General features: G+C 38.8%; 1 protein-coding gene across 1 annotated transcript in view; it reads left to right on the forward strand.

Moving 5' to 3' along the window:
- The window catches only part of LOC150084145 (small subunit processome component 20 homolog), a 343987-nt gene that overhangs the window by 144797 nt on the left and 171592 nt on the right, over positions 1–27598 (forward strand). The window contains exon 16 of the mRNA XM_090376133.1: positions 7631–7729. Coding sequence (XP_090232259.1) covers positions 7631–7729 — 99 coding nt within the window. The remainder of the gene's footprint in view (positions 1–7630; positions 7730–27598) is intronic.

The following is a 27598-nucleotide window of genomic DNA, read 5'->3' on the forward strand; positions in this document are numbered from 1 at the left end:
CTCTGCCATGAGTTTTTTTTTTTTTTTTTCTGCTCTGCCTCATTAGTCCATTTAGGCCTAAATCTTGAACAGTATTACTTAGTTGGTATGTAAAGCCCACTAGTTTCCAAGATTAATTCCCTGAAGGCCTCCCATTTAGAATTCACTGTTTTCAACATCATCAGTTGATCCCACTGTATAGAATTCAAAAATTGCCTGAGACCACCGTAGTCACCTTTACAAAAACAAAAACCCTTCCCTTTACCCTTCATGATAGTTACATCTTTAAGTAAATCCCACATTAGTACACTGTGATCACTGTCACGTAGTGGTTCCTTTATCTTGAAATTCCTAATGCATGCATCATCACTGCTCATAATCAGATCAAGAGTATTTCCGCCTGTGGTTGCCCCTCGAACATGTTGCTGTAGAAAACTATCCTCCAATAAATCCACAAAAGTCTTTCTAGCATGCGAGTGACCAATTTTAAAGTTCCAGTCAATATCTAGAAAGTTCAAATCCCCCATTACAAGCCATTCTGATTTACTGGCCCACTATTTCTCTGCACAATTGTTTCTTGTACTCATCAGAGTGATTAGGCCTATAACACACTCCTCCTCTCATTTTTCCTTTTCTAGTGTTTATGGCTCACCAAACTGACTCAACATTGCACTGTCTCCCATATCAACTGGATGCACTTCATTAGATTTTATGTGTTTCTTAACTACCATCATAATCCCTCCTCCGTTCCTACCCTGTCTATCCTCTCTCTACCTATTGTACTACCCAAATTCCAATTCTGCACTGCTTTTATCTGTGACACAATGTCTCTGATATCCCAACAATATCTGCCTTTGATGTCTTGATCGGCACTTCAAATTCATCAAATTTATTTACTATACTTCTTGCATTGGTGTACATGCAAGTGTACATCTGTTCTTACTCTTAGTTACCCTAACACAGTCCATGTATTTATTTGTTCCATGATGACTCCCAGCAGCTCTTGAAGTCCCTAGCAACTTGCTCTCTAAGCTGCTGCTCTTTCAATAGAAGGCAGTGCAAGAATCACTTTTGCCTCTGCCTGTGGCTACTGTTAATCTTTTAATCTGTGAATCCCCCAAAGCTGGCAGTTTTCCAACCCACCCAACACTGCCTCGATAGCATCAGCGAATATTCTTGCACCCTTTCTGTTTAAGTGTATCCCATCCCTGTTGATGCAGTCTCTCCTGTTAGCATGAATGAATTCTAAATATATTAATGATTTTGTTTTCTATCTTGTAAATTCCTCTAACCATGTACCAGACTGTCCCAGAGCATAAACAAAAAATTTACTTTTACTTTATGCCTAACTAGTTCAGATTGCTTAGAAACATCCAGAGCAACAGCTTAAGTTTCGCTAGACTCTGCTAGTAAATTTAATAGTTGAGTGATGTAAGGAAGAAGGTACCCTGTGAATGGCAGAATCTGTATTGCCATTTATTAATTCTGAACCAAGATTATTATGATTAGCCATATGGTGCAAGGAAGCCTAAGGCTTATGCTGCACCAGCCAAAACCTGAGTTACCCAGAGAGAGAGAGAGAGAGAGAGAAGAATGATGATATCCAGCTGAGGTCCCCTGGGTGTGTGCCAAGCCCATACTCACCAGATGTGGCTAACAACCACAATAAGCTTAGAAGAGTTATTAGTGAGGAAATTAAAAGTATGAAGCAGTTGATTAGGGCTATCTATTATTCTAACAGGTAGAAAAATAGTTACACTAGATCATTAGCAGCTGTAAATGAGTTAGCATCTATACTAGCAGGATCAGTAATTAGCATTCTTATAGGTATATGATGCAAGAAAGCAAGCTTATACAGCATCAACCAAAAAAAAAAGGGCAGCATGTGTATGCTGTACGCAGGAAAGATGTTTTATTTTATATGAAAACATCCTTGGCTTGGATGAGGTTAAAGGGTTTTAGGAATGAAAAGAATCCAAACACGTTTAACATTTTAATGCATTTATTTTTTTTCTTGACAATTTCAAGAATTTGAGGTTGCAATACTTGTTCAGTAGGTAATTTACTTACAATGGGCTTATGATAGCAAAAATACGATACATGCACTTGAGATTGTAAAGGTCTTTGAAACACAGCATCAGTTATAGTGACATGATTAGTAGTCAATACAGATCTAGAAATATTTAACATTGGTCCAAATTTATTTTTTAAGGAATCAGTCCAAGGTTTGGATTGAGTATCTGCAAAATTTATGTTGAAATCTCCACTAAGTATCATTGGCATTAAGTCGCAATTTTTGTGAGAAAATTGTTGTAGCAGTACAGCTCCTTCAATCGGGTAAGGAAATGAAATGGATGAATTCAATGATGTGTTCGATCTTTTGGTTAGGTGAAATGTAAATGGCTACGGACAATATCGTTTGACCATCAGGAAGAAGGCATTCAGCCGCACAAATGTCTCCAACAAGTTGAACACTCACTGATTTTCCAACAGTTTTTCGATAAATCACTACCGTATAAGAAGTAACAACATGAGTGCGATTTTCTTTCTTTTGATAAACTGCTACACCGCCAGCTTGTTGATCTCCTTCTTTGTTATTTAGCCACGTTTAAGAAAGTAGAATAAAATTGGATTGTTGAATGACTGCATCAGTTAGTTGTCACTGTGAGCATGTAAACTTTGACAATTTAACGTTAGAATGGAAACATCTTGTTGTTTACTGATGAACTTCTATAAAATATCTTGCCTGGTAAGTAGAGGATTACTCAACAATTTAGTCATTTCAGCTTGAAGCATAAGAGTGGATGTAGCATTTCTCGTTTCATGATAAAATTTCTTTTTTCCATTTGCAGCAATAATGTAAAGATTACTGATATCGGTAACTCAAGATAATGCAATATAAACTGTTCATGATGCAATATAAACTGCATGTTCATGATATTTCTCATATTCATAAACTATGGAATCGAAAGTACCTCCCTCAGATTTATGTATAGTAATAGCACAAGCCGGTATTAGTGGAAAATGATTTCATTTAGCCGAGATTGTTCTGTTGTTATTCAATGAAACACTCATTTCTTCTTGCAATTGGTATGGCTTTTAAATCAATTTCTCAAGCCATAGCAAACCAACGAGCCTCGTTCCGACCCACAGCTGGTGATTCTGGAAAATTCAACCAAAGACGTTTAATAGAATTAGTCTTTTCATCATATTCGAATACATGCCAATTTTCTTAAAGCTCCGTTAGCAGACCATCGGACATGTCAGTATTAGTGTTATCAACACTAATTAGGTTATCAAGCATGGTTTGACAATAAGTAAAGGTTGCTTTTAAATACATCTTTTTCGACGTATTTAAAAGCAACTCTGAACGAATCTCAAGTACTTAGTCTCATTATTTTCATGGCCGTATAAAGATGATAAGACGTCACTCCATGCTGATCTGAATGACGAGGTTCACTTGATGCCACCAGAAACGGTGTAACTTTTAAATTATCTATAAACTCTGGATACTGACCAGGGTAAATTCTAGGAAAGGATTTCTTCGGCAAGTTCATCAAAATGTAAACGTTGTGGAACATTTTGTTCAGAAGCTATTCATAAATAGTTGTCATCGCTCCACAATAGGGTTTGTGTAGCGATGACAAACCCTATTGAAGAAAGTTTTGAGTGACAAAACTTTCTTCAATAGGTATAACTTCACTCATTTCATCATGTGTGGGAGCATCATTGTGTTCCATGTTTTCATTGAAGAATGCTTCGTCAATCTCGATATCATACAGACGATAGAAAGGAGTTTTAAGTAGATACTTTAACCAAACCCTTACATCTCATTTATGAACCAAGCCTATTAAATAACTCGATTTGTGTATTTTTTTTACGTTTTATATGAACTTTAACGCAATAATCGTCATCTATTCTCCGAGGCAAATGATTGACCATCAAATTAACATTTACAGGAACATTTATAATTTGGCCCAAAATTCCATGTTGGCCGAAACCATGCCTTAGTCTTCTAATTTGCATGAATGGTATACAAGGAGAAATGAGTTGCTCAGTTAACTTCCTAGTTGTTACATCTGCAGTTGGAAATTCTGACAGAAGTAACGGTTAACTTCCTGGAGTGTGCAATTTTACATCATTTTCATGCCATAATCGATGACAGGTATCACGGACAGCTTCAAATGTATTTTTCAGAAATTGTCTTTCAGATTCTTTATAGGAGTTATAGTCACGGTCGATGTTCTTGTAAATGATTAAAGCTGGCCGTTGCAGTATACTCTCTCTCTCTCTCTCTCTCTCTCTCTCTCTCTCTCTCTCTCTCTCTCTCTCTCTCTCGTCATTTCAAATGAATTACTAGAGGATTTTCAATTGATTCCTGATCGAAATCTTCCGGAAGTTCCTGAATTTAATGTTGTGATGTCGATGGTCCAGCTTCTTGATGAGAAGTCAATGATATATTTTGATCAATAATATTGATCAAAATTTTGTGAAGCAGATTTTATTAAACTCTGCATTTTTTTACGTTCTCGAACTTGTTCTTTTGTCGATATGGGAGGCTTCTTTGGCTTTGAAGCTTTTATTCTTGCATTCTTTTCTGAATTTTGCTCACCTGGAGTTTTAGCCATCTTCAAAATACTATTGTAGGTTGTTAACTGAAATTAGATTTGGTATTTTTACAATTCAGTAGTTAGCAAAATCCATTTGTAGACTAGTATGATGTCATAACCAAAAACTGCTGCAAGAAGTGAGTTTTATTGTTGTGGTGTTCTTGAATCAAAACCATTTAAGTTTTTAAATGGTTTAATTGAAACTTAGTTACTTATGCTACTTAGAAGGTTGACGTTGATCAAAACCTTGAGAAGCATATTTTATAAGTCTGCATTTTTTTTTTTTTTTTTTTTTTTTTTTGTTCTCTGTGTTTTTGAACTCATTCCTTTTTGACCCGAGAGGCTTCTTCTGTGGCTTCGAAGCTTTTATTCTTGCATAATATTACTACACGCTGCTTACTCTACCGAATCAACGTTAGTGACTCTGTTAGCATTATTTAGGAAGTGATGTCATTTCCGTATCTTAGTATGAACTTACCTACCGAATCAATGTTAATGACCAAGTTAGTATCGTTAATGCATTTAGGAAGTAATGTCATTTGTGTCATTTCCATAAGAACATTTCATTACCAATCGGTTTTACTCCAGTGCTGTCATAGATGTTTTCACATCAAAAAAACCTTTCCATTTAACCATCGGTTTGCTCCAAAAGTTTGCCCAATTCTTCCTTGAATTTATTTAAGCTATCAACTTCCACAACGACAGATGGAAGTTTGTTTCACCACTCAACTACTGCTGGCTAAAGGCAAATTTCCACACATCTGTTATACAACTGTCTTTCCTCAGTTCCTGAATTTGAGTTTATGCTCCCTCGTGATTCGTAATCTCAGCAAGAGGAAGACTCCCATTAGAATTCAGCGTGCTCAAACCATTCGGTGCCTAGTCTCCAGACGCTGCAATTTGCAGAACTTAAGCCTTTCTTGGTAAGAGCACCCCTTTGTTCCCCTCACCAATCTTGTTGCCCTTCTCTATACTCATTCTGTTCATAACGTTGAAAAAAAGCAAAAATCAGCAAAAAATATGATTTTACTAAAGAAATTATATTGCAGTCAAGATTTTAATTAGGCATGGTTGATAATATTTTGAATTTCCCTTCCTCTGTAGTGTTTACGTGATTCAATCACCAAATATGGACCATACTCATAAGCTAGAAAAACACTGGCATCATTGGGGATCAGTAGGAGCATTAGCAGCTGCAACTAGTTCTGTAACAGAGTTAAAGTAGTTTACAACTACCAGGAATTGCTGCATACATATATCAAGTTATATGCCAGGAATTACCAGTATTTTTTCTGTAATACTGGTAATTCCCGGCAATGTGTAGAGCATTTCCTGTGATGTCAGTTTAGTCAGTGTGATGATTTTGCTGTTATGTCTCAACCAGTGTTGAACCATACTTTGTAGAACCATACTTTGCACTTTGGAAGTGGGCCTCTTACACTGAGTATTATGTTCCTCCACTTTTCTGTTAACTCCTCCATTTTCCATATTGCTTTCAGTTGCTATATAATTTTTCTGATGGGACAGTCTCATCAGCCATGCTATGTTGACAACGATAGTACAGTCACTCCTCGTATAGCATGATGGTTGTGTTCCTAGAAACCCTCGTGCAATATAAACAACAGGCCCTATGGGAAAAATAGGGTTATGTGCCAACCACCCAAGATTGAACACACGTTTGTAACCAAAACATTACCAAACACAATAATAATCGTAATAAAATATTGCTAATGCTTTTTCTTCTATCATAAGCAAACTTGTTTTTTGTTTGATTTTCTATCCAAACAGATGACAGCTGTTCCATCTCTTCCAATTCTTTGTGTCTTAATCTAATGGATTTTAATTACACTTTGAGTTGTTCCTGCTATCAAAGTTGTTTTTATTTTCTCTGCATTCTTTGTAATTCTCGGCATTGCCTCATTTAGGTCTATAGCACATGCAATATCACATGGTCTTTCATTTCACTCAAAGCGTTTTACAATTTTATATTTTTTCTCTATCGACAGAGGCGGACTGGCCATAAGCCTTACCGGGGAAACCCCGGTGAGCCAGAGGCCAGTGTGATTTTAGCCATAAACCATACTATGAGGCCACTATAAATTTCTCCGATTAAGAATTTTTGATCCAGTTCGCCTCTGTTTATCGATATTCCTTTTCTTTTTCTCTCTGAATCTGCAGCGTCTTCACCAGGACACTTCCTTTCACACCTTTTAAGTATTTTACTAATTTTTAGGGAATAAAGCACAATTACAAAACGAGGAGGCACGCTTGATTCACATAAACAAATCCGCACGCATGTAGCAACTGAATAAACAACACCATAAAGGCAGAGATACACCAACACCTAACATTTTACTAAAGCACATTTCTAGGGGTTACTACCATAAAACAATAAAAACAATTTCCAGTTGCGGAATCTGTTATAATCTGGTGGAATCTGTTATAAACTGGTAGTAAACTCGATCTAATTGCATTTTCGATTATACCGATAGCTGGAATTGTGATGGTTTTTACATTATTATGGTGAAATGTGTTTCCCCTTCACTGATATAAAAAACATAAATACATTTTCAGAATCTTCTCTTCATTCCTATCGTGTTGTGTTCGGTTGGGGTGATTCTGCGTTCGACTGCCATTTCTTGTAAACACAAAGGAGAATTGTGCATAAGCGAATTTGGTTCGTGTTATATACGATATCGTTCCCCTATTTATAAATCGTGTATGATCGAATTCGTGTAGTGTAAACACGTGTTATACGAGGACTGACTGTATTTACTTTCATGTCACTTTTAAGACTTGTGGTTGCTGCACTACTTAGCATAATGTGGCCAGATCTGTCTCCACTGAATCCTGTTTGCGTTGGCCATATAAGTCTTTTATAGTGCCAGTACAGTGCTTTTCACGTTGGTAGAGGTATTTATTATTTCAATGGCAGGTGAAGGTATGTTATTATTATAATACTGCCATGTATAAGGCAACATTAAACTGCATTTTTGCAACAAATAAATCTGATTTTATTCTTTTCTCTAATCATCTTCCAGGTTCATGTAATGATGTTTACTGTTCATGCAATTCTGGCTAATCTGAAAGACCAACTTAAATGTGGTGATTTGGATGGCTGTTTATCAATACTAGTAGAGGTATGTATTTAGCTTTTTTTTTTATTACTAATTGAAACAGAGATACATCAGTGATCTCTTATTTATTGAGATATTTTATGCATGTTATTAATATATTCAGTTGTCAATGAATGACAGAAAGCAACTTAAATTTGTTGTGTGCAGGTGTTTTTTCTGTGATATGGTAATCATGCAGCTGTTTTATCTGTGATATGGTAATCATGCAGCTGTTTTATCTGTGATATGGTAATCAAAGGGCATAACTAATGGAGAAATCAAACTGGCCTGGAAAACACAGTTCTCTCATTCTAGGTGTAATACTCATAACTTTTTAATAATTCAGAAGTTTACATAAAATTTAGAATGCAAAACATTTCAGACCCTCTTTTGAGTCCTTAATAATATGAGGACTTAGATTATCGACGAGTGGTGCCACATAATATGCTACCTCTGAATTGGATCATACCTAGCAAAGAAATCTCTGTTAACCATGATCCAGTTTGGCTGACAGAGAAATTTTTCTTGTTAATCTGTATTACATGTTTAAGGCTACCTCAGCTCCAATTTTAAACTTTCTCAAATGTTTCAGACATTTGTGTTGCATTCTAGAAAAATAAATCTCAATGTGAGCAAAAATAACAGTGGTGTTGTAATGTGAACTTTTATAGGCTGCCTGATTGGCATATTCTGATATCATAATATGCAAATCAGGCAATATTAGAGACATAAAAATTCTGGTTATAATATCTGTATTCTGAAATCATATTTGGATTTATAATGTTAAATTACATTGCTTCAGATTTTGTAAAAAGAGTTATGTAATTATATTTAAAAAATAAAAGACAATAAAAGGTCACTCTGTGATGGCCAAATACTCTGCTTGCACCTTCACAGTGGTGGGGGTTATACCCTGGTGTAGTAACCCAGTGTATAACCCTCAATGTGCAGGTACTGAAATATGGTGCCTAGCATACAGGAGATGACTGCATGGGTGCAATCCAACGTAAGCAGGAGTCGAGGTGTGGTGCCCACACCACATGGAGGAATGAAGCCCCTCTGTGTTACCAGGCAATACTACGAGGTAGATGACTCTTCAACTGGTGCAATACCACCACTTTGCTTATTGGAAGCTTGGAGTGGTGGAACCCATGTTTAGTTTCCAGAGAAAAGTTCCAGCAACCCCTTCTCCTTCTCTTCCATCATGCAATATGATTGATTTCTTTTCAGGTTATGATGGACATCATGGTAAGATCCAATCTTCCTTACAGCTCTAAAACAGTGATCAGGGGCCGGCATCTAGATAGTCCACCAGACTGAACCTATTAATAACTCTCTAGGAGGTTTCTGGAACAGCAAGTGTATAATCTTTTTGCATCTACTCTTGCCAGATAGTGACTGGATAGGCGTCTGAGTAGAGTGTATGCAGGGGGGGGGGATCATTATCGAGGCCATATTATGTCAAGGATCTGGGTATATTCTTGCCATATATATGCCATATTAAATATTTCATTTCTTCATACAGCATATCCTCCCCACCTTTTCTTACTACCAAATACATTATGAATTGTCAAACTAATGGAACAAACTTATCTGCAAAAAGATCTAAACATCCCAAACACTTCCTTGTTCATTAACAAATATACATGGTTTCAGTTCCAATCTCAGTGATGTCCATTTTAACTTGCAGTCTACCAAACCCTATGTACTTATTCTGACAGAATCCCAGTTATCGGTCGATTCAACCACTGCTCATCTAATTTGTCCAAATTATTCCTTCCACATCAAAGGTAGTATTTGTGCATACGTCCATTCTGATATTCCCTGTCAGAGACTTAGTAATTTGGAATATCCTCTTCTTGGTTTTCTCTGGCTTAAAATCTCTCAACCACATTCTGTCAAATTCATCTGTTGCCTCTATCATTCTCCCAACTCCACTAATCACTTGGAACTCTTTGACTTCCTTTCTTTGAAACTTGATTTTTTCCAAATTTCCTAATAGTGAGGTAATTTTCCTGGGTGATTTTAATATTCACAACTCCAGATGGCTTTTGCATCACGGAACCAGCTGGTCAAGATGCTTTTACAATTATTAATAACCTCACATAGATTGTTCAGTTACCTAACAGAATACCTCTCATTTGTAACCATGCAGCCAACACGCATGATCTTTTTCTCACAAACAACCCTTCTAAGTACACGGTCAGGGTGAGTGGTTCTCTAGGCATCTCAGATCACAACTTGGAGATGGCCTTTTTCTCGTGACCTCTCTCAATCTCCTATTGTTTGGCAGATCATGGGATGATCTGCCTGATTTCTTTTCTTCTTTTCCTTGGTTGGATTATTGTTTCAAATCTTCTGATGTCAACATTTGCTGAAATTGTGACAGTGGAACTATTCTTTTAGGAATGAAATAAAATCCTTTATCTAAACCTGCTATATATTGCAATTGGATTGTATCCAAACTAAACTAAATTTTAAAACAGGATAAGAGTAGAAAACCTGCTTTTGTCTAAATAATAGTAGGGCATTCTGGTCTCTTGCCAAAGCTAGTGGCTGCAGCGTCTGTCCATCTCTATTCCCACCTCTGTTAAAATCAAGTGGTTATATTGCCACTTCAGCCAAAATAAAGCTGACCTAGTATCCTACTTTTCTTCCTTTCAGTTATTGGTGACCTTGGTAAACCACCTCCTACCATTCCCACTATATTCCATTCAATGCCTACTGTGGTCTTCTATCAAAATAATATCAGAAGGATTTTTAACAATCTTTATGCTAAGAAAGCCCCAGTTCCTGATGGTATTTCTTCACTTGTTCTCAAAACCTGTGCTCCTGAACTTATTCCTGTTCTGTGTTGATTTTTTTTTTATTTTCTTATTCCAAAGGTTTTTTCCTTTCGTCTTGGAAGTTTACTAATATCCATCCAGTTCCTAAACAGGGTGACAAATCCCGCCCATCCTATTATCGTCCCATTGCACTTACTTCTACTCTTTCTAAAGTAATGGAGAAATACCATCAGGAACAATTAACCGCTAACTCTTAAAACTATCTAGAAACCTTCCATCTGATCGGTGGTCACCAGAATGGATTCTGTCAGTGTCAATCCACTGGTGATATTATGACTTATGTTACCCACCTGTGGACAAATTCAGTGGAAAAGTTTGTTGAAACACAAGCAGTTGCTCTTGATATTTCAAAGGCTTTTGATCATGTCTTTGGCATAATGGACTTCTAAATAAGCTTCCATCTTATAGTTTGCCTATTGTTTTTTTTTTTTTTTTTTAATTGGTTATCCAGTTTTCTCTCTGACCACTGACTGAGGGAGGGTGATGGTAGAGGGCTCTCTGTCTTCTAACTTCTCCACTAATGCTGGTGTCCCCGAAGGTTCACTTCTTTCCCCCACTCTTTTCCTCTTGTATATTTATGATCTTCTTCCATTGACCGGAAATCCTCTCCATAGTTTTTCTGATGATAGCACATTGCATTCCAGTTTGAGAAACCTTGCCCTGCTCAATCGGCTTCAACTTCTCGAATATCTGCTACCAACTCCTTAAATGCTGATCTCCAGTGGGGCAAAGACAGCTTAGTTGACTACAATCCTTCTAAAACTCAGTCTTGTCTTATATCTCGCAAAAAGGATTCTTCTGCTCTTACACTTATCTTTGGTGACACTCCGATTTCTAGGCAAGATGACATATCTCTTTTGGAGATTACCCTGACTTCTAATCTCTTTTGGCACAAACACATTACAAATATTGCTTCCTCTGCATCCAAAAAACTTGGTTTTCTCTTTGCTCTCAGCATTACTTTTCTTCTAAACAGCTGTTCACTCTGTACAAATTGTAAATCTGCTCTATCATGAAATATTGTTCCCACATGTGGGATGAATCCCCAAAACCTCGCTCAAGCTTCTAGATTCCATTCAAAAGAAGGCCATTAGATTAACTAAGGAATCATCTAACAAAATCCCACCACTCTCTGTCTCAGATATTCTGTTTCTGTTGCATGCCTTTTCTATGGATACTTTCTTGGGTATTGTTCTTCTGAATTGGCATCTCTAATTTCCACTCTCTTCCAAAGCAGTGCATGCCACAACCAGTCAACATCCTTTTACTGTTCAACTTCAAACTCACAGAACCAACTTTTCTTCCTTATTTACTCATTCAACTTCTGTTTTCTGGAACAACCTACCTTCATATTTATTTCCTGAAAATTACAATCTACAAAAATTAAAGTCTAATGTCATGGATTTCTGGATTCAAGGATTCACTGACATTAAAATGAAATGAAATCCATAAAAGCTGGATTTCTGTTTCAGCAAGACAGGGGGATCCTAAGGAGGCTAACCCAGGATCAGTCAGATGGGTTGAGGGGTCCTGTGTAAGCATCAATTGTCACTGACACACCCTACCTTTATGGTCTGAGGCAGGGGTGGGCAGAGGGAGCAATGCCCTTTTAACCTAAAAATTTTAAATTAAAGAAAAAGAATGCCAGAGGCATTCTAAAAAAAAAAACCTCAAAAGCCTTGTCACCATGATCTCCCCCCCCCTATGGTGATACCTGGATACACCACTGGTCTGAGGGATTCGGTCTGAAAGTGATTCTTGGATGGTCATGGCATCCCTCTCCTGATGCATTTATTGTACTTGGTGTGTAGTTGGGAGCCCATGTGCTGAACAAAATAAAAATTGTTACGAATCCTAACAGTATAAATCTTTCTTTTGGGACCCTAACATGGTTCCTACCAGAAAATTCTGCCATTGAACCAGATAATGCCATCTTAGAAAAAAGGCCTAGAACTGGAACCCTATCAGGATACCTGATAATTCATTCCACTAGTTAGAGGCCCATAGAGGAAATGATACCTGAGATCAGATTTTTGGGACTTATATTTGGGGTGAGCGAGTTGGCTTTTCAATAACATCTGCCAACTGTGTACAAAGTGAACATCCTCTATGCTTTCTCCCCCCCCCTACTTCTTGGGGTTCAGACCAATGCACCTTACTGCACATCTGCCAAAAACCATGAAAGCAGAAAGAAAGCAGTAATGGATGTCTCTCCAGTATGCTTTTAAACTGGAATCCGTACCTGACCATCTCACATGGACATACAAATTGTCAGCCACACTGGGACTGGGAAAATCTTTATAATACCCATCAGACTTCCAATCATTCATTTGGTATTCATATCCAAGAGCTACTCAGATTTTTATATTGCAGTAGACAAAGTTTCTCCATCACTAAGACAACTCCTTGCATTCTGGCATGCTCATTTTTTTTTTTTTTTTTCCTTAAAATCTGAGTGAATGCTGACACTCCATCTTCTGTCTGCCTGCAGCCCTACTTAGACGTCTGAAATCACACGAAACTGAGTATTCAAGTTCCTTGCTCACGTACACAGATGTTTCATTTTGAAGTCAAATCCCGCTGTCTGTAGGATCTACTGCTGCTGTCGTTCTAGATACAAAATATCTGAGCGGATCCCCTCCCACCACTGAATGCAGTATATACACAACAGAGTTACATTTATTTGAGTTATCCTCCACATGCAAACCTGCCACCACCACCACCAAAAATGTACTGTGTATATACCAATTCTCTAATTACATTGAAAAGCTTTATCAGTGATGAGGTTTAATCCTCATCTAGTCCTGCCCTGGGTACAGCAGAATCTACGTTACCTTTTGGAATCTGATTTTGATGTTTGCTTCTTCTGAATTGCTGGGATCAGAGAAAATGATTTATCTGACATCACAGCCAAATCAGCACCGACCCTGAATAACTTTTACCTGCTTGTCCCTTATACAGACTACCATCAGTAATACAAAAGATGCTAGTTTCCTAATGGCAACATATGTGGCATGGACAGGCTTCAAAAATTATACCAGATTTTAAGTCTGTAATACAAAAACTACTATCAGTATGGTCTGATTGGAATTGTAAAGAGGAATTTCTTCTTGCTCAGCTCCACATAGGACACATTCATTTTACACATTCTTTTCTTCCGAGGGCTGATGATACTCCTATGTGTAAGGATGAAACACATCTTTACTGGATGTCCAAATTTTTCTTATGAATGCCATTTATGTTTTAGCTCTTTTAATCCGCTTGAGCCTTATCCATTCAGATTTTGCATGAAAAAGACAATGCCTCTGTAATATTTCACTTTTTACAAACAATTTTTTTTTTTTTTTTTTTTATGTAAACCCCAAACACGAGAGGTATTAGAACCTATAGTACTTAGTACCGTGCTTGGGTTGGAGGTTGAGAAGACGAAAGAAGATATTTGTTGACATTGGACTTGAACTTCTGTAGACTGTAATTTTCAGGAAATAAGTATGAAGGAAGATTGTTTCAGAAAATGGCAGTTGAATGAATAAACGAGGAAGATAAAAAGTTGGTTCTGTGAGTTTGAAGTTGGACGGTAAATGGATGTTGGATGGTGGCGGCACGTGTTTGGACTGTTTTGAAAGAGAGAGCAGGAATTATAGAAGCCAATTCAGAAGAACGGTGCCCATGGAAGTATCTGTAGAAGAGGCATGCAGCAGAAACAGTACGTCTATGAGAAAGCGAGTGGAGAGACTCTGTTAGAGATGAATCATTAATTAATCTAACTGCCCTCTTCTGAATGGAATCAAGAAGCTTGAGAGAGGTTTTGGGGGTACCACCCCAGATGTGGGAACAATATTCCATTGCAGGGTGGATTTGCGATTTATACAGAGTGAGCAGCTGTTTGGAAGAAAAGTAACGCCGAGAGCGAAAGAGAAAACCAAGTTTTTTAGATGCGGAGGAAGCAATATTTGTAATGTGCTTGTGCCAAGAGAGATTAGAAGTCAAGGTAATCCCCAAAAGAGATACAGTAATACCCCGACTTACGCTACCCCGACTTACGCGAACTCGGAGTTACGCGGTTCTTGATTTTTTTCGTTTGGCAACGCTGCCGCCCACTATCTTCAAGGTCGTTTTTCATATGTTATCGATATATGGTGCGACGGCGGAGAATGAGAGCGAAAGATGAACAAAATTCAACTTTGTTGCTTTTATGTTTTTTATATCAGTGAAGGGGAAACATATTTCACCATAATAATGTAAAAACCAACACAATTCCAGCTATCGGTATAATCGCAAATGCAATTAGATCGAGTGTACTACCAGTTTATAACAGATTTCACTAGCAGAAATGCAACTGGATTTTTATTGTTTTATGGTAGTAACCCCTAGAAATGTGAGGTGTTAATAGTGTATCTCTGCCTTTATGGTGTTGTTTATTCAGTTGCTACATGCGCGCAGCTTTGTTTATGCGTATCAAGCGTGCCTCCTCGTTTTGTAATTGTGCTTTATTCCCTAAAAATGAGTAAAATACTTAATTAAAAGGTGTGAAAAGGAAGCGTCCTGGTGAAGACACTGCAGATTCAGAGAGAAAAAGAAAAGCAATTATCGATAAACAGAGGCGGACTGGGTCAAAAATTCTTACCCGGGAAAATTTATAGTGGCCTCATTAGCATTAGCATTAGCATTAGTAGAGGCATATGATGCAAGAAAGCAAGCTTATTCAGCATCAGCCAAAAAAAAAGAAAAAAAAAAAAAAAAACAACCACTACTCCCATTTCACCCCTCAATTCGTTCGAAATACCTGTCCAGCTGAGCCTTAAATTTGTTTAGGCTATCAACTTCAACAACAAGCGATGGAAGTCTATTCCACAAACCAACTGCCCGCTGGCTAAAGGCGAATTTCCGCACATCTATCCGACATCCGTCCTTCCTCAATTTGAATTTATGCCCTCTCAGGTGATTATTCTGAGCAAGAGGAAGAATTCCATCGGCATTGAGCATGCTCAAGCCATTCAAAGCCTTGTACACCTCTATCAGATCACCTCGGCGATGCCTAGTCTCCAGGCTCAGTAATTTGCAAAACTTAAGCCTTTCTTCGTAAGAGCAACCCTTTGTTCCATTCACTAATCTTGTTGCCCTTCTCTGTACTCGTTCCAGCAGCTCTACATCCTTCTTGAAATGAGGCCTCCAGACCTGTATACAGTACTCAAGGTGTGGCCTGACCAATGCCTTATACAAGGGAATAATCACATCCCTGTCCCTGCTAGAAAAATTCCTGTATATCATTGACAAGACACCATGAGCTACTCTTGCAGCTCGTCTGCACTGCTCAGAGAACTTCATATCTGCCTGCACAATTACCCCCAGGTCCTTTTCATTCTCTACCACTGTCAGCGTAGTACCACAGAGTTGATACGTTGATCTGGGGTTACTGTTTCCCATATGTAGTACTTTACATTTGTCAATGTTAAACTTCATTTGCCACCTCTCAGCCCATCTGCTCAACCTTTCCAGATCCTGTTGCAGCAGCATAGTATCAGTAGTGTCCTTAACAACCCTGCCAACCTTTGTATCGTCTGCAAACTTGGACATTAAGCCTGATACACCATCATCAATATCATTTATAAATACAGAAAACAACAATGGACCCAACACTGAACCCTGAGGAACTCCACTAATAACATTAGTCCACGTTGAGCAGTGTCCATTGATTACCACTCTCTGTCTTCTGCCACTCAACCATCCCTTTATCCATAGCAGCAATTTGCCTCGAATGCCACACTTCTCCAATTTGTGCAGCAGTCTTCCATGCGCAACAGTATCAAAAGCCTTTCTAAGATCCAAATATATAATATCAAAGTTATTCCCTGCATCCAGTTCTTTTGTGACTACATCATAGTATCCAATCAAATTGGTCAGACAAGACCTGCCCTTAACAAACCCATGCTGTGTCTGAGCTATAACTGAATTCTTGTCCAGATGATCCTGCAGTGCTTCTTTAACCAGTGCCTCCATTAATTTTCCTGGAACCGAAGTTAAACTAACAGGTCTATAATTACTTGTGTCAGCCTTTGATCCTCCTTTGTGAATTGGGGTTACATTTGCACATCTCCAGTCCATGGGTACCTCCCCTGAGTCCAAAGAAGCTCTCATAATTATGGCTAGGGGTTTGCCTACTTCCTTTGCTGCCTCCTTTAATATAACTGGATAGATCCCATCCACCCCGGGTGCCTTTTTTATGTTTATCCTCAACAATTTCTCCTCCACTTTCCTCTCAGTTATTAGAAAATCATCTAGCTCACTGCCAATGTTTACTTCACCTACGACATTCCCCTTCCTGAATAACTCCTCATGTGTGAATGTAGATGCAAAATACTCGTTTAGATTGTTAGCCACCTGAGCTGGATCCTCAACTGTTGAACCATCAACATCCAGTGGACCAATCTGATTCATCCCTTTCCTTCTTGAGTTTAAATAGGTAAAGAACTCTTTTCTGTTTTTCTTTGCATCCTTTGCCAAGGATTTCTCATAATCTGCCTTTGCCTGCCTAATCTCCTTTGTGACTTGGTTACAGACCAACTTATATCTATCATAGGCTTCCACGTCACCCATTAATTTGTATGTATCCCATGCATTTTTCTTCTCTGCCATATGTCTCATTAGTTCATCTGACAACCATTTAGGCCTGAACCTTGAACAATATTTCTTGGTTGGTATGGAAAGCCTGGTAGCTTCCAAGATTAGTTCCTTGAATGCTTCCCATTTTGAATTTGCTGTTGGTAACATCATCAGTTGGTCCCACTGTATAGAATTTAAATACTGTCTCAGACCAGCATAGTCTCCTTTACGAAAGCAAAAACCCTTCCCTTTACCTCTGATTGTAGTTACCTCCTTGAGTAAATCCCACTTCAGCACACTGTGATCACTGCCACCCAGTGGTTCATTTATCTGCAGATTCCTAATGCATGAAGAATCACTACTGATAATCAGATCAAGAGTATTACTCCCTCTAGTTGCCTCCCGAACATGCTGGTGTAGAAAACAATCATCCAATAAATCCACAAAAGCCTTGCTAGTGTGTGAGTGACCAACCCACAAATTCCAGTCAATATCTGGGAAATTAAAATCCCCCATTATAAGACTCTCTGATTTACTGGCCCACTCTATTTCCCTGTACAGTATCTTATTATACTCATCAGAGTCATTAGGCCTATAACACACTCCTACTCTCAATTTTGATTTACCTATGCTTATGTCACACCAAACTGACTCAACACTGCACTGTCCAGCGATGTCAACTGGCTTCACTTCCTTGGATTTTATGTGTTTTTTAACTAATAGCATAACCCCTCCTCCCTTCCTATCCTGTCTATCCTTTCTGTAGACGTTGTACTCCCCAAATTCCAGTTCTGCATTCCTTATATCTGTGTGACACCACGTCTCTGATATCCCAACAATATCTGTCTTTGATGTTTTGAGTAATACCTCAAATTCATCAAATTTATTTACTAAACTCCTAGCATTAGTGTACACGCAAGTATACATGCACCTGTTTCTATTCTTAGCTACCCTAACACAACCCATGTGTTTACTTGTACCGCAATGACTTCCAGCAGTCTCTGAAATATCCTGCATCTTGTTTTTCAGGCTTCTGCTCATTCCAATAGAAGCAGTGCAAGAATCTCTTTCACCTCTGCCCGTGGCTACTGTTAATCCATTAGTCTTTGTCTCCCCCCAAGCTAGCAGTTTTCCGACCCACCTAACACTGCCTCGATAGCATCAGCAAATATTCTTGCACCCTTTCTATTTAAGTGTATCCCATCCCTGTAGAAGCAATCTCTCCTGTTAACAAGTACAGTCCAGGCTGAAAAAAATTCTACCCCTTCAGCCTTGCACAATCTTTCCAGGGCCGAATTGATCGACAAGGCTCTCATCATATACTCCCTCCTATCGTGTCTGGGCAGAATTGCAGACACTTTCAAATTCAACCCTACTTCACGGCTTTTTTTCAACAGTGACCTGTACTTGTTAAGTAATTCCGCTGGTCTCCTACTCTTAATATCATTAGTGCCAACGTGTACAACTATATCACCTTTTGTGCCCTTAAAAGATGATATCTGCTCTACAACGTCATCAACCTTTGCCCCTGGCAGACATACCCTGGTCCTGTTCCACCTATCCTTTTTACAAAGCATGTTCCCCGTTTCCCTGACAATTGAGTCACCAACAACTACTAGTTCCTGTTGGAAATACTATGGTCATACTATGGTTTATGGCCAAAATCACACTGGCCCACCGGGGTTTCCCCGGTAAGGCTTATGGCCAGTCCACCTCTGTCGATAGAGAAAAAATATGAAATTGTGAAACGCTTTGAGCGAAATGAAAGACCATGTGATATTGCACGTGCTACAGGCCTAAATGAAGCAACGGCGAAAAGCACATGACAATTGCAAACTTGACAGGTTGAAAATTGAAAAGGGCTCAATTGTAAAGGGCTTAAAAATTTTAGAAAACATAGACTCCAACGAAGAACGCGTTATAGCTACAAAGGAAGGAATAAAAAAAATTATTAGCTTGCTACGAAGAAATTCTGCGTGAAAAAAAGAACGCGCTGTGTCGTCAGACGAATTTGTTAGATTTTATGAAGCCATCGACATCGAAATAACTTTTTTACGTAAGTCATTTGTTTTTTTTTAATACATGTTTTGTATTAATATGTATAAAGGACTGCAATTTTATTAATATTTTTCTTCTAAACTAGTGTTTTTGTTAGTCCTTGGTCCCAATTAAGCAAAATTTATATGTATTTATATGCAAAGTTGTACCCCGACTTACGCGATTTTCGTCGGACCCACCTATCTCGTAACTTCGGGGTATTACTGTATATCGTTTTGCCTAGAAATCGAGTGTCACTAAAAATAAGCATAGGAGTAGAAGAATCCTTTTTGCGAGATACAAGACAAGACTGAGTTTTAGAAGGGTTGAAATCAACTAAGTTGTCTTTGCCCCACTGGAGAATTACCTGAAGATCTGCGTTTAAGGAATTAGTAGCAGATTTTCGAGAAATTGAAGCTCATTGAGCAGGATAGCATTTCTCAAAATGGAAAGTGGAATGCAATGTGCCATCATCGGCAAAACTATGGATAGGATTTCCAGTCAATGGAAGAAGGTCATCAATATACAAGAGGAAAAGAGTGGGGGAAAGAACCGAACCTTGGGGGACACTGGCATTAGTGGAGAAGTTAGAAGACAGAGAGCCATCTACCATCACCCTCAGTGAGCGATCAGAGAGAAAACTGGATAACCAATTACTAAAAACAGTTGGCAAACCATAAGATGGAAGCTTGGTTAGAAGACCTTTATGCCAAATACGATCGAAAACCTTTGAGATGTCAAGAGCAACTACTTGTGTTTCACCGAACCTTTCCATTGAATTAGTCCATAAATGGGTAACATTAGCCAGAATATCACCAGTGGATCGACACTGACGGAATCCATACTGGCGATCGTTGATCAGACGGAAGGTTTCTAGGTAATTGAACTTATATAATGTTTAAATGCATGTTTCATATTTATTATATAAATTTTTTTTTTTAATACATTTTACATGGTAACATGTTTGCAGATTACTAATGATTTTTGCTGATTTTTAATATTTTATCTTTGTACTTGTTGCATCATATCCAGTGTTGCCCATGCATAAAAAAAAATTAAATGAAATGAAACCTGTTTATGGGAACATTTTTGGTGTTGACCAGTGTAAACTGGTCAACACCAAAAATGTTTCTGGCTTGAATTTAGTCAATTCTTAATTTCAGCATGAGAAAAAGGAATATAACATTTAACACTCTTAGTTAGCTATTGGTTCCATGATATAGCCCCTCTTATGATTTAGGGGAATATTGGTGAATACTAGGGAATTTTGGATTCTAGAGAATAGATAGGTAACACTGAAAAAGGAGGGCCTCCGTAGCCAGGTGGGCAGGAGCGGCAGTGCATATCACACGCTTCTTGATTAGACCGGGGTTCAAGCCCGTGATCACCAAATACGGAGGATGCGGAAAGGTCAGGGAATGCACCGCATATCCCTGGAGAAATATGGCCTTAGTTGCTAATGCTCCTAAAAAAAAAAAATTACAATAACTGAAAAAGGAACCAATACACTGTGTGGGTTTTTTTTTTTTTATTTTTTTATTTCTGTGTATCATTTACCTTGCAAGTGATGTTATGAGCGATATTCATTTCTTTTTTTTTTTTTCTTTTTTTTCCCTTCAGGTTTATGGACAAAAATTGTTAACAGGAGAGACTGCTTCTACAGGGACGGGGTACACTTAAATAGAAAGGGTGCAAGAATATTTGTTAATGCTATCAAGGCAGTATTAGGTGGTTTGGAAAACTGCTAGCTTGGGGGGGGGGGGATTCACGGACTAAAAGATTAACTTTGGCCACAGGCAGAGGTAAAGTGATTCTTGCACTGTTTCTGTTGGAATGAGCAGCAGCCTGGAAAGCAAGTTGCTGGGGATTTCCAGGACTGCTGGGAGTCATAGTCTTAGTTATCCTAACATAGCCCATGTATTTACTTGGGCTGTGTTAGGATAACTAAGATATATCTGCAAAAAGGCCTCTAAAGTTGGGGTTATACACCAACCGTTTAAATAAACTGATTTGATGATAAAATAATACTGAATAGTATACAGAATAAAATTATACAATAAAAACTGTAAAATAATAATTTACCAAAAACTGATTTACTTTAAAACAAATAAAAATGAATTGGTGAATTTAAAATACATTAAAAATTATAAATTTAAAAGCGATAAAACACCATTGAAGCTTTCGGGGGCATCTGCCTCCTTTCTCAAGAATAATGAAGCTCAAGCGACACATCCTTAAATATCAGGCACACGGCACACATGTTGACCGGGTGCATAGATTCTGGGACCACAAGTGGCTGGAGAGTTTGTGGATTGGGTCATCTGGTAACAATAGTATGAATAGACATAGGGGAGTTCGGCTCCTTCCCCTTTTGGAGACTGTGGTCCTTGCCAGAGACAAACATTTTAATTTGCCACGCTCCCAGATCATTTCCGGTTCCAGCACACGTGAAGGGAGTGTTGAACATGCGCCTGGTCAGACACGTGTGCCATGAGCCTGATATTTAAGGATGTGTTGCATGGACTTCATTATTGTTGAGAAAGGAGGCGGATGCCCCCAAAAATTTCAGTGGTGTTTTATCGCTTTTAAATTTATAATTTTTAATGTATTTTATATCCACCAATTCATTTTTATTTGTTTTAAAGTAAATCAGTTTTTGGAAAATTATTATTTTACAGTTTTTATTGTATCATTTTATTCTGTATACTATTCAGTATTATTTTATCATTAAATCAGTTTATTTAAATGGTTCTTGTATTTGTCTAAACTTGTGGTAGGATAACTAAGAGTAGGAACAGGTGCATGTATTCTTGCGTGTACACCAATGCTAGAAGTATAATTAATAAATTTGATCAGTTTGAAGTTCTGGTCAAGACATCAAAGGCAGATATTGTTGGGATATCAGAGACGTGGTGTAACAGAGACATAAGCAGTGCAGAATTGGAATTTGGGGAGTACAATGTGTACAGAAAGGATAGACAGGACAGGAAGGGAGGAGGGGTTATGCTGTTAGTTAAGAAACACATAAAGCCTAAGGAAGTGCATCTAATTGATGTTGGACAGTGCAATGTTGAGTCTGTTTGGTGTGCCATAAGCACTGGGAAAAGAAAAATGAGAGTAGGTGTGTGTGTTATAGGCCTAATGAATATGATGAGTATAATGAGCAATTGTGCAGAGAAATAGAGTGGGCCAGTATCTCAGAATGTATTATAATGGAGGATTTTAACTTTCCAGATATTGACTGGAACTTGTGGGTTGGTCACTTGCACACTGGCAAGACTTGTGGATTTATTGGATGACTGTTTTCTACAGCAACATGTTCGAGAGGCAACCAGAGAGAGTAATACTAGAGGGAGTAATAGACTGGAAATGTGCAAATGTGACCCCAATTCACAAAGGAGGATCAAAGGCTGACACAAGTAATTATAGACCTGTGAGCTTAACTTCTGTTCCAGGAAAATTAATAGAGGCACTGGTTAAAGAAGCACTGCAGGGTCATTTAGACAAGACTTCAGTTATAGCTCAGACACAGCATGGTTTTATTAAGGGGAAGTCTTGCCTGACCAATTTGATTGGATACTATGATGCAGTCACAAAAGAACTGGATGCAGGGAATAGCTTTGATATTATATACTTGGATCTTAGAAAGGCTTTTAATACTGTTGCACATGGAAGACTGCTACACAAATTGGAGCAGTGTGACATTGGAGGCAAATTGCTGCTATGGATAAAGGGGTGGTTGAGGGGGAGAAGACAGAGAGTGTTAATCAATGGACACTGCTCATCGTGGACTAATGTTATTAGTGGAGTCCCTCAGGGCTCAGTCCATTATTGTTTTCTGTATTTATAAATGATATTGATGATGGTATATCAAGCTTAATGTCCAAGTTTGCAGACGATACAAAGGTTGGCAGGGTTGTCAAGGACACTACTGACACTATGCTACTGCAACAGGATCTGGAAAGGTTGAGCAGATGGGCTGAGAGGTGGCAAATGAAGTTTAACATTGACAAATGTAAAGTACTACACATGGGAAACAGCAACCCCAGAGCAACGTATCAACTCTGTGGTACTACACTGACAGTGGTAGAGAATGAAAGGGACTTGGGGGTGGTTGTGCAGGCAGATAGACGTGCGGAAATTTGCCTTTAGCCAGCGGGTGGTTGGTTGGTGGAACAGACTTCCATCCCTTGTAATGGAGGTTGATATCCTAAATAAGTTTAAGGCTCAGCTGGACAGGTATTTTGAACGAACAGAGGGGTGAAGTGGAAGTGGGTTTTTTTTTTTTTTTTTTTTTTTTTGGCTGATGCTGCATAAGCTTGCTTTCTTGCATCAAATGCCTCTACTAATGCTAATGCTAATACTCTTCATCTGATTCAGCAGTGATTATTCAGGCATTAAGAATTTCCAGATAAAGGAACCACTGGGTGACAGTGTACTGATGTGAGAATTACTTCAAGATGTAACTACCATCAAGGCTAAAGGGAAGGGCTATATGTTTGTTTGTTGTTTGGCTTTTAGGAGCATTAGCAACTAAGGCCATATTGCTCTGTGGATATGCGGTGGTCATTCCCTGACCTTTCCGCATCCTCTTAGTGGTCACGGGCTCGAACCCCGGTCTAATCAAGAAGCGTGTGCTACGCACTGCTGCTCCTGCCCACCTGGCTACGGAGGCGCCTGAAGGGCTATTGCTTTCGTAAAGGTGACTACAGGGGTCTCAAACAGTTTTTAATTTCTGTACAGTGGGATCAATGATGAATTCTAAATGGGAAGCCTTCAGGGACTTAATTTTGGAGGCTGCTACTCTTTTCATTCCATCTAAGAAATACTGATCAATGTTTAGGCCTAAATGGATGTCAGATGAATTAATGAGTCTTGTGGCAGAGAAGAAAAATGCATGGGGTGCATATAAAGTATCAGGTGACACAGAAGCCTATGGCAGATATAAACTAGTCTGTAATCAAGTCACAAAGAAGTTTAGGCAGGCAAAGGCAGATTACGAGAAATCCTTGGAAAAGGATGCAAAGAAAAACAGCAAAGAGTTCTTTACTTATGTAAACTCTAAAAGGAAAGAGATGAATCAGATTGGACCACTAATAGATGGGTTGACTATTGATGATCATGCTCAGGTATCTGATAAATTGAATGAGTATTTTGCATCTACATTCATACATGAGGAGTTTTCAATGAGGGGAGTGCCAGACATTTATCAAACTCTAACTGGGAGCTGAGTGATTTTGTAATAACTGAGAGCAACACGGAGCAGATACTGTTGAAGCTAATCATAAAAAAGGCAACTGGGGTAGACGGGATCTTTTCACTTATATTAGAGGAAGTAAGCAAACCCTTTGCCATATTTATGAGTGCTTCCTTGGACTCAGGGGAGGTCCCCATGGACTGGAGGTGTGCAAATGTATCACCAATTCACAAAGGGGGGGGGGGGTTCAAAAGGTGAACAAGTAACTGTAGACCTGTTAGTTTAACTTTTGTTCTGGGGAAAATAATGGAATCACTGGTTAAAGAAGCATTGCAGGATCATCTAGACAAGACTGCAGTACCAGTTAAGACACAGCATGGGTTTGTTAAAGGGGGGGTCTTGTCTGACCAATTTGATTGGATACTATGATGTGGTCAGAAAGGAACTGAATGCCAAAAATAATTTTGATATCATATACTTGGATTTCAGGAAAGCTTTTGATACTGTTGCACATGGAAGACTGCTGTACAAATTGGAGAGATATGGCATTAAAGGTAATTTTCTACAATGGATAAAGGGATGGGTGAATGGGAGACGACAGAGGGTGGTAATCAATGGGTGCTGCTCTTTGTGGACAAATGTTATTAGTGGAATCCCACCGGGTTCGGTGTTGGGTCCTCTGTTGTTTTGTATATTTATCAATGATATTGATGAAGGTATATCAGGCTTAATGTCGAAGTTTGCAGATGATACAAAGGTTGGCAGGGTTGTTAATGACAGTAATGGCAGTGTGCTACTGCAACAGGATCTAGATAATTTGGGCAAATGGGCTGAGAAGTGGCAACTGAAGTTTAATATTGACAAATGCAAAGTACTGCATATGGGTAGCAATATCTCAAGAGAAACGTACCAATTGTGTGGTTCTACACACAGGGAAGTGGAAAGTGAAAAAGACCTGGGGATAATTGTGCAGTCAAATATGAAGTTTGCTGAGCAGTGCAGACTGGCTGCCAGAGCAGGTCATCGAGTCTTGTCGATGATATATAGGAATTTTGCTAGCAGGGACAGGGAGGTTATTATTCACTTTATTAATATTGTTAGCCATATGGTGCAAGGAAGCCTCAGGCTTATGCTGGACCAGCCAAAAAAAAAAAAATTTCCGAATTACCCTGACAGAGATAGAGAGAGAGAGAAGTAGAAAGGAATCACCAAGAAAGAGAAGAATGATGATATCCAGCTGATAAACCTGGGTGTGCCAAGCCCATACTCACCAGATGTAAGCCACTGGGGTTTTTATCCCATTATACAAGGCAATGGTCAGGCCACACCTAGAGTACTGTGTACAGGATATAGAGGCCACATTTTAGGAATGATGTAAAGTTGCTAGAATGAGTACAAAGAAGGGAAACAAGATTGGTGAGGGGAACAAAGGGGTGTTCTTACCAAGAAAGGCTTAAGTTCTGCAAATTACAGTGCCCAGAGAGTAGGCACCTGTGAGGTGATCTGATTGAGGTGTATAAGGCCTTGAACGGGATGAGCAAGCTGAATGCCGATGGGATTCTTCCTCTTGCTCAGATTAAGAACTTGAGGGGGCATAGATTGAAATTGAGGAAAGACATTTGTAGAATAGATATGCTGAAATTTGTCTTTAGCCAGCGGGTAGTTGATTGGTGGAACAGACTTCCATCTTTTGTTGTGGATGTTGATAGCCTAAATAAATTTAAGGCTGAGCTGGACAGGCATTTGGAACAAATGACGGGGTGAAATGGGAGGTTTTTTTTTTTTTTTTTTTTGGCTGATGCTGCATAAGCTTGCTTTCTTGCATCGTATGCCTCTACTAATGCTAATGCTAAAATTACGTAAAAAGCCATGATGCCACGTAAATGTGTTAACAGTGTCGATAATTTTTGTTATGTGTGTGTGGTGATGTGACATTTTCCACTCAGAAATGCCAGTTAACTCCACTTGTGAAGACAGCCTACTACCATTATTTTGGCTGTAAGGTAGCGGTTGAAGACAAACCCTGGGCACCTCATATTTGCTGCAACACGTGCTGTAAATCTCTATGGATGGTTGAATAACAAAGGATGTTCAATGCCTTTTGCCATCCCAGTGATTTGGAGGGATCCTTCAAATCATGTAAATGGCTGTTATTTCTGTATAGTGTCTCCTCTTCAGCATGGTATGTCAAAAAAAAGGAAGTGGACTGTGGAATACTCCAACATACCATCAGCTATCCGGGCAGTGGTACGTGGGGATGGTCTTTCTGTACCTCACCCTCCAGAAGAGTACACTTTGGTGGAGTCTGATGAAGATGGGGACAGTGTGACGAATGATGGTCAACCTGGGCCTTCAATATCACAGGATCCTGATTTTGTGCCAGAACCTGAGTCGCCGAGGGTGTCACACAGAATCACTCAAGGTGAAGTAATTGATCTAATTCGAGACCTAGATCTATCGAAAGGTAAAGCAGAGCTTCTGTGATCAAGGCTCCAACAGTGGAATCTTTTGCAACCAAATGTCAAGGTGTCCGTGTACAGGAGCAGGCAGAATGCTTTGATTCTATTAGAAGTGAAAACAACCTTGTTGCCTGCTATGATGTCAATGGTTTGATGATAGTTTTGAATGTGGAGCACAACCCACAGGACTGGAGGCTATTCATAGACTCATCAAAGGTAAGTTTAAAAGCTGTTTTGCTCTACAATGGCAGTGCTCTTCCTTCAATTCTTCTAGGCCATGCTTGCCGTACTGAATCAGTGGTTGCAGAAGTCTCTAGCTATAAGTTGTTTCCGTGTGGCGTACGCGGATGATTTGATTGTGGGGGTCCCGGGTGGATCTAGAATTGTGTTGGAGCATAGAATACAGGAAGTTTTGGTGGACCTTGCTGATTGGGCTGCCTTGAACAAGTTGAAAATTTCATCCACAAAAACTAAATTCATGGTATTTAAAAAATCATTTTAGTTATAACCGCCCACCTAGAGTAGTGTTAAACTGAAGGCAAATTCCTTTTGTGTCCAACATTAAGTATTTGGGGGTGATACTGGATGATAGGATGAGGTTCCATTTGCATGTTGCACATTTGAATGACAAAATAAAGAAGTTTATTTACTCAGTTGTACGAATTTCAAGAAGAGAATGGGGTCTTAGTAAAAAAAACTGAGTTTATATTACAAGACGATCTTTTTACCAATTATTGCTTATGCTGCCAGT

The sequence above is a fragment of the Mastigoproctus giganteus genome, chromosome 6 (genome assembly GCF_048544385.1).
Source record: "Mastigoproctus giganteus isolate SK-2022 chromosome 6, ASM4854438v1, whole genome shotgun sequence".
Classification (NCBI taxonomy): Eukaryota; Metazoa; Arthropoda; class Arachnida; order Uropygi; family Thelyphonidae; genus Mastigoproctus; species Mastigoproctus giganteus.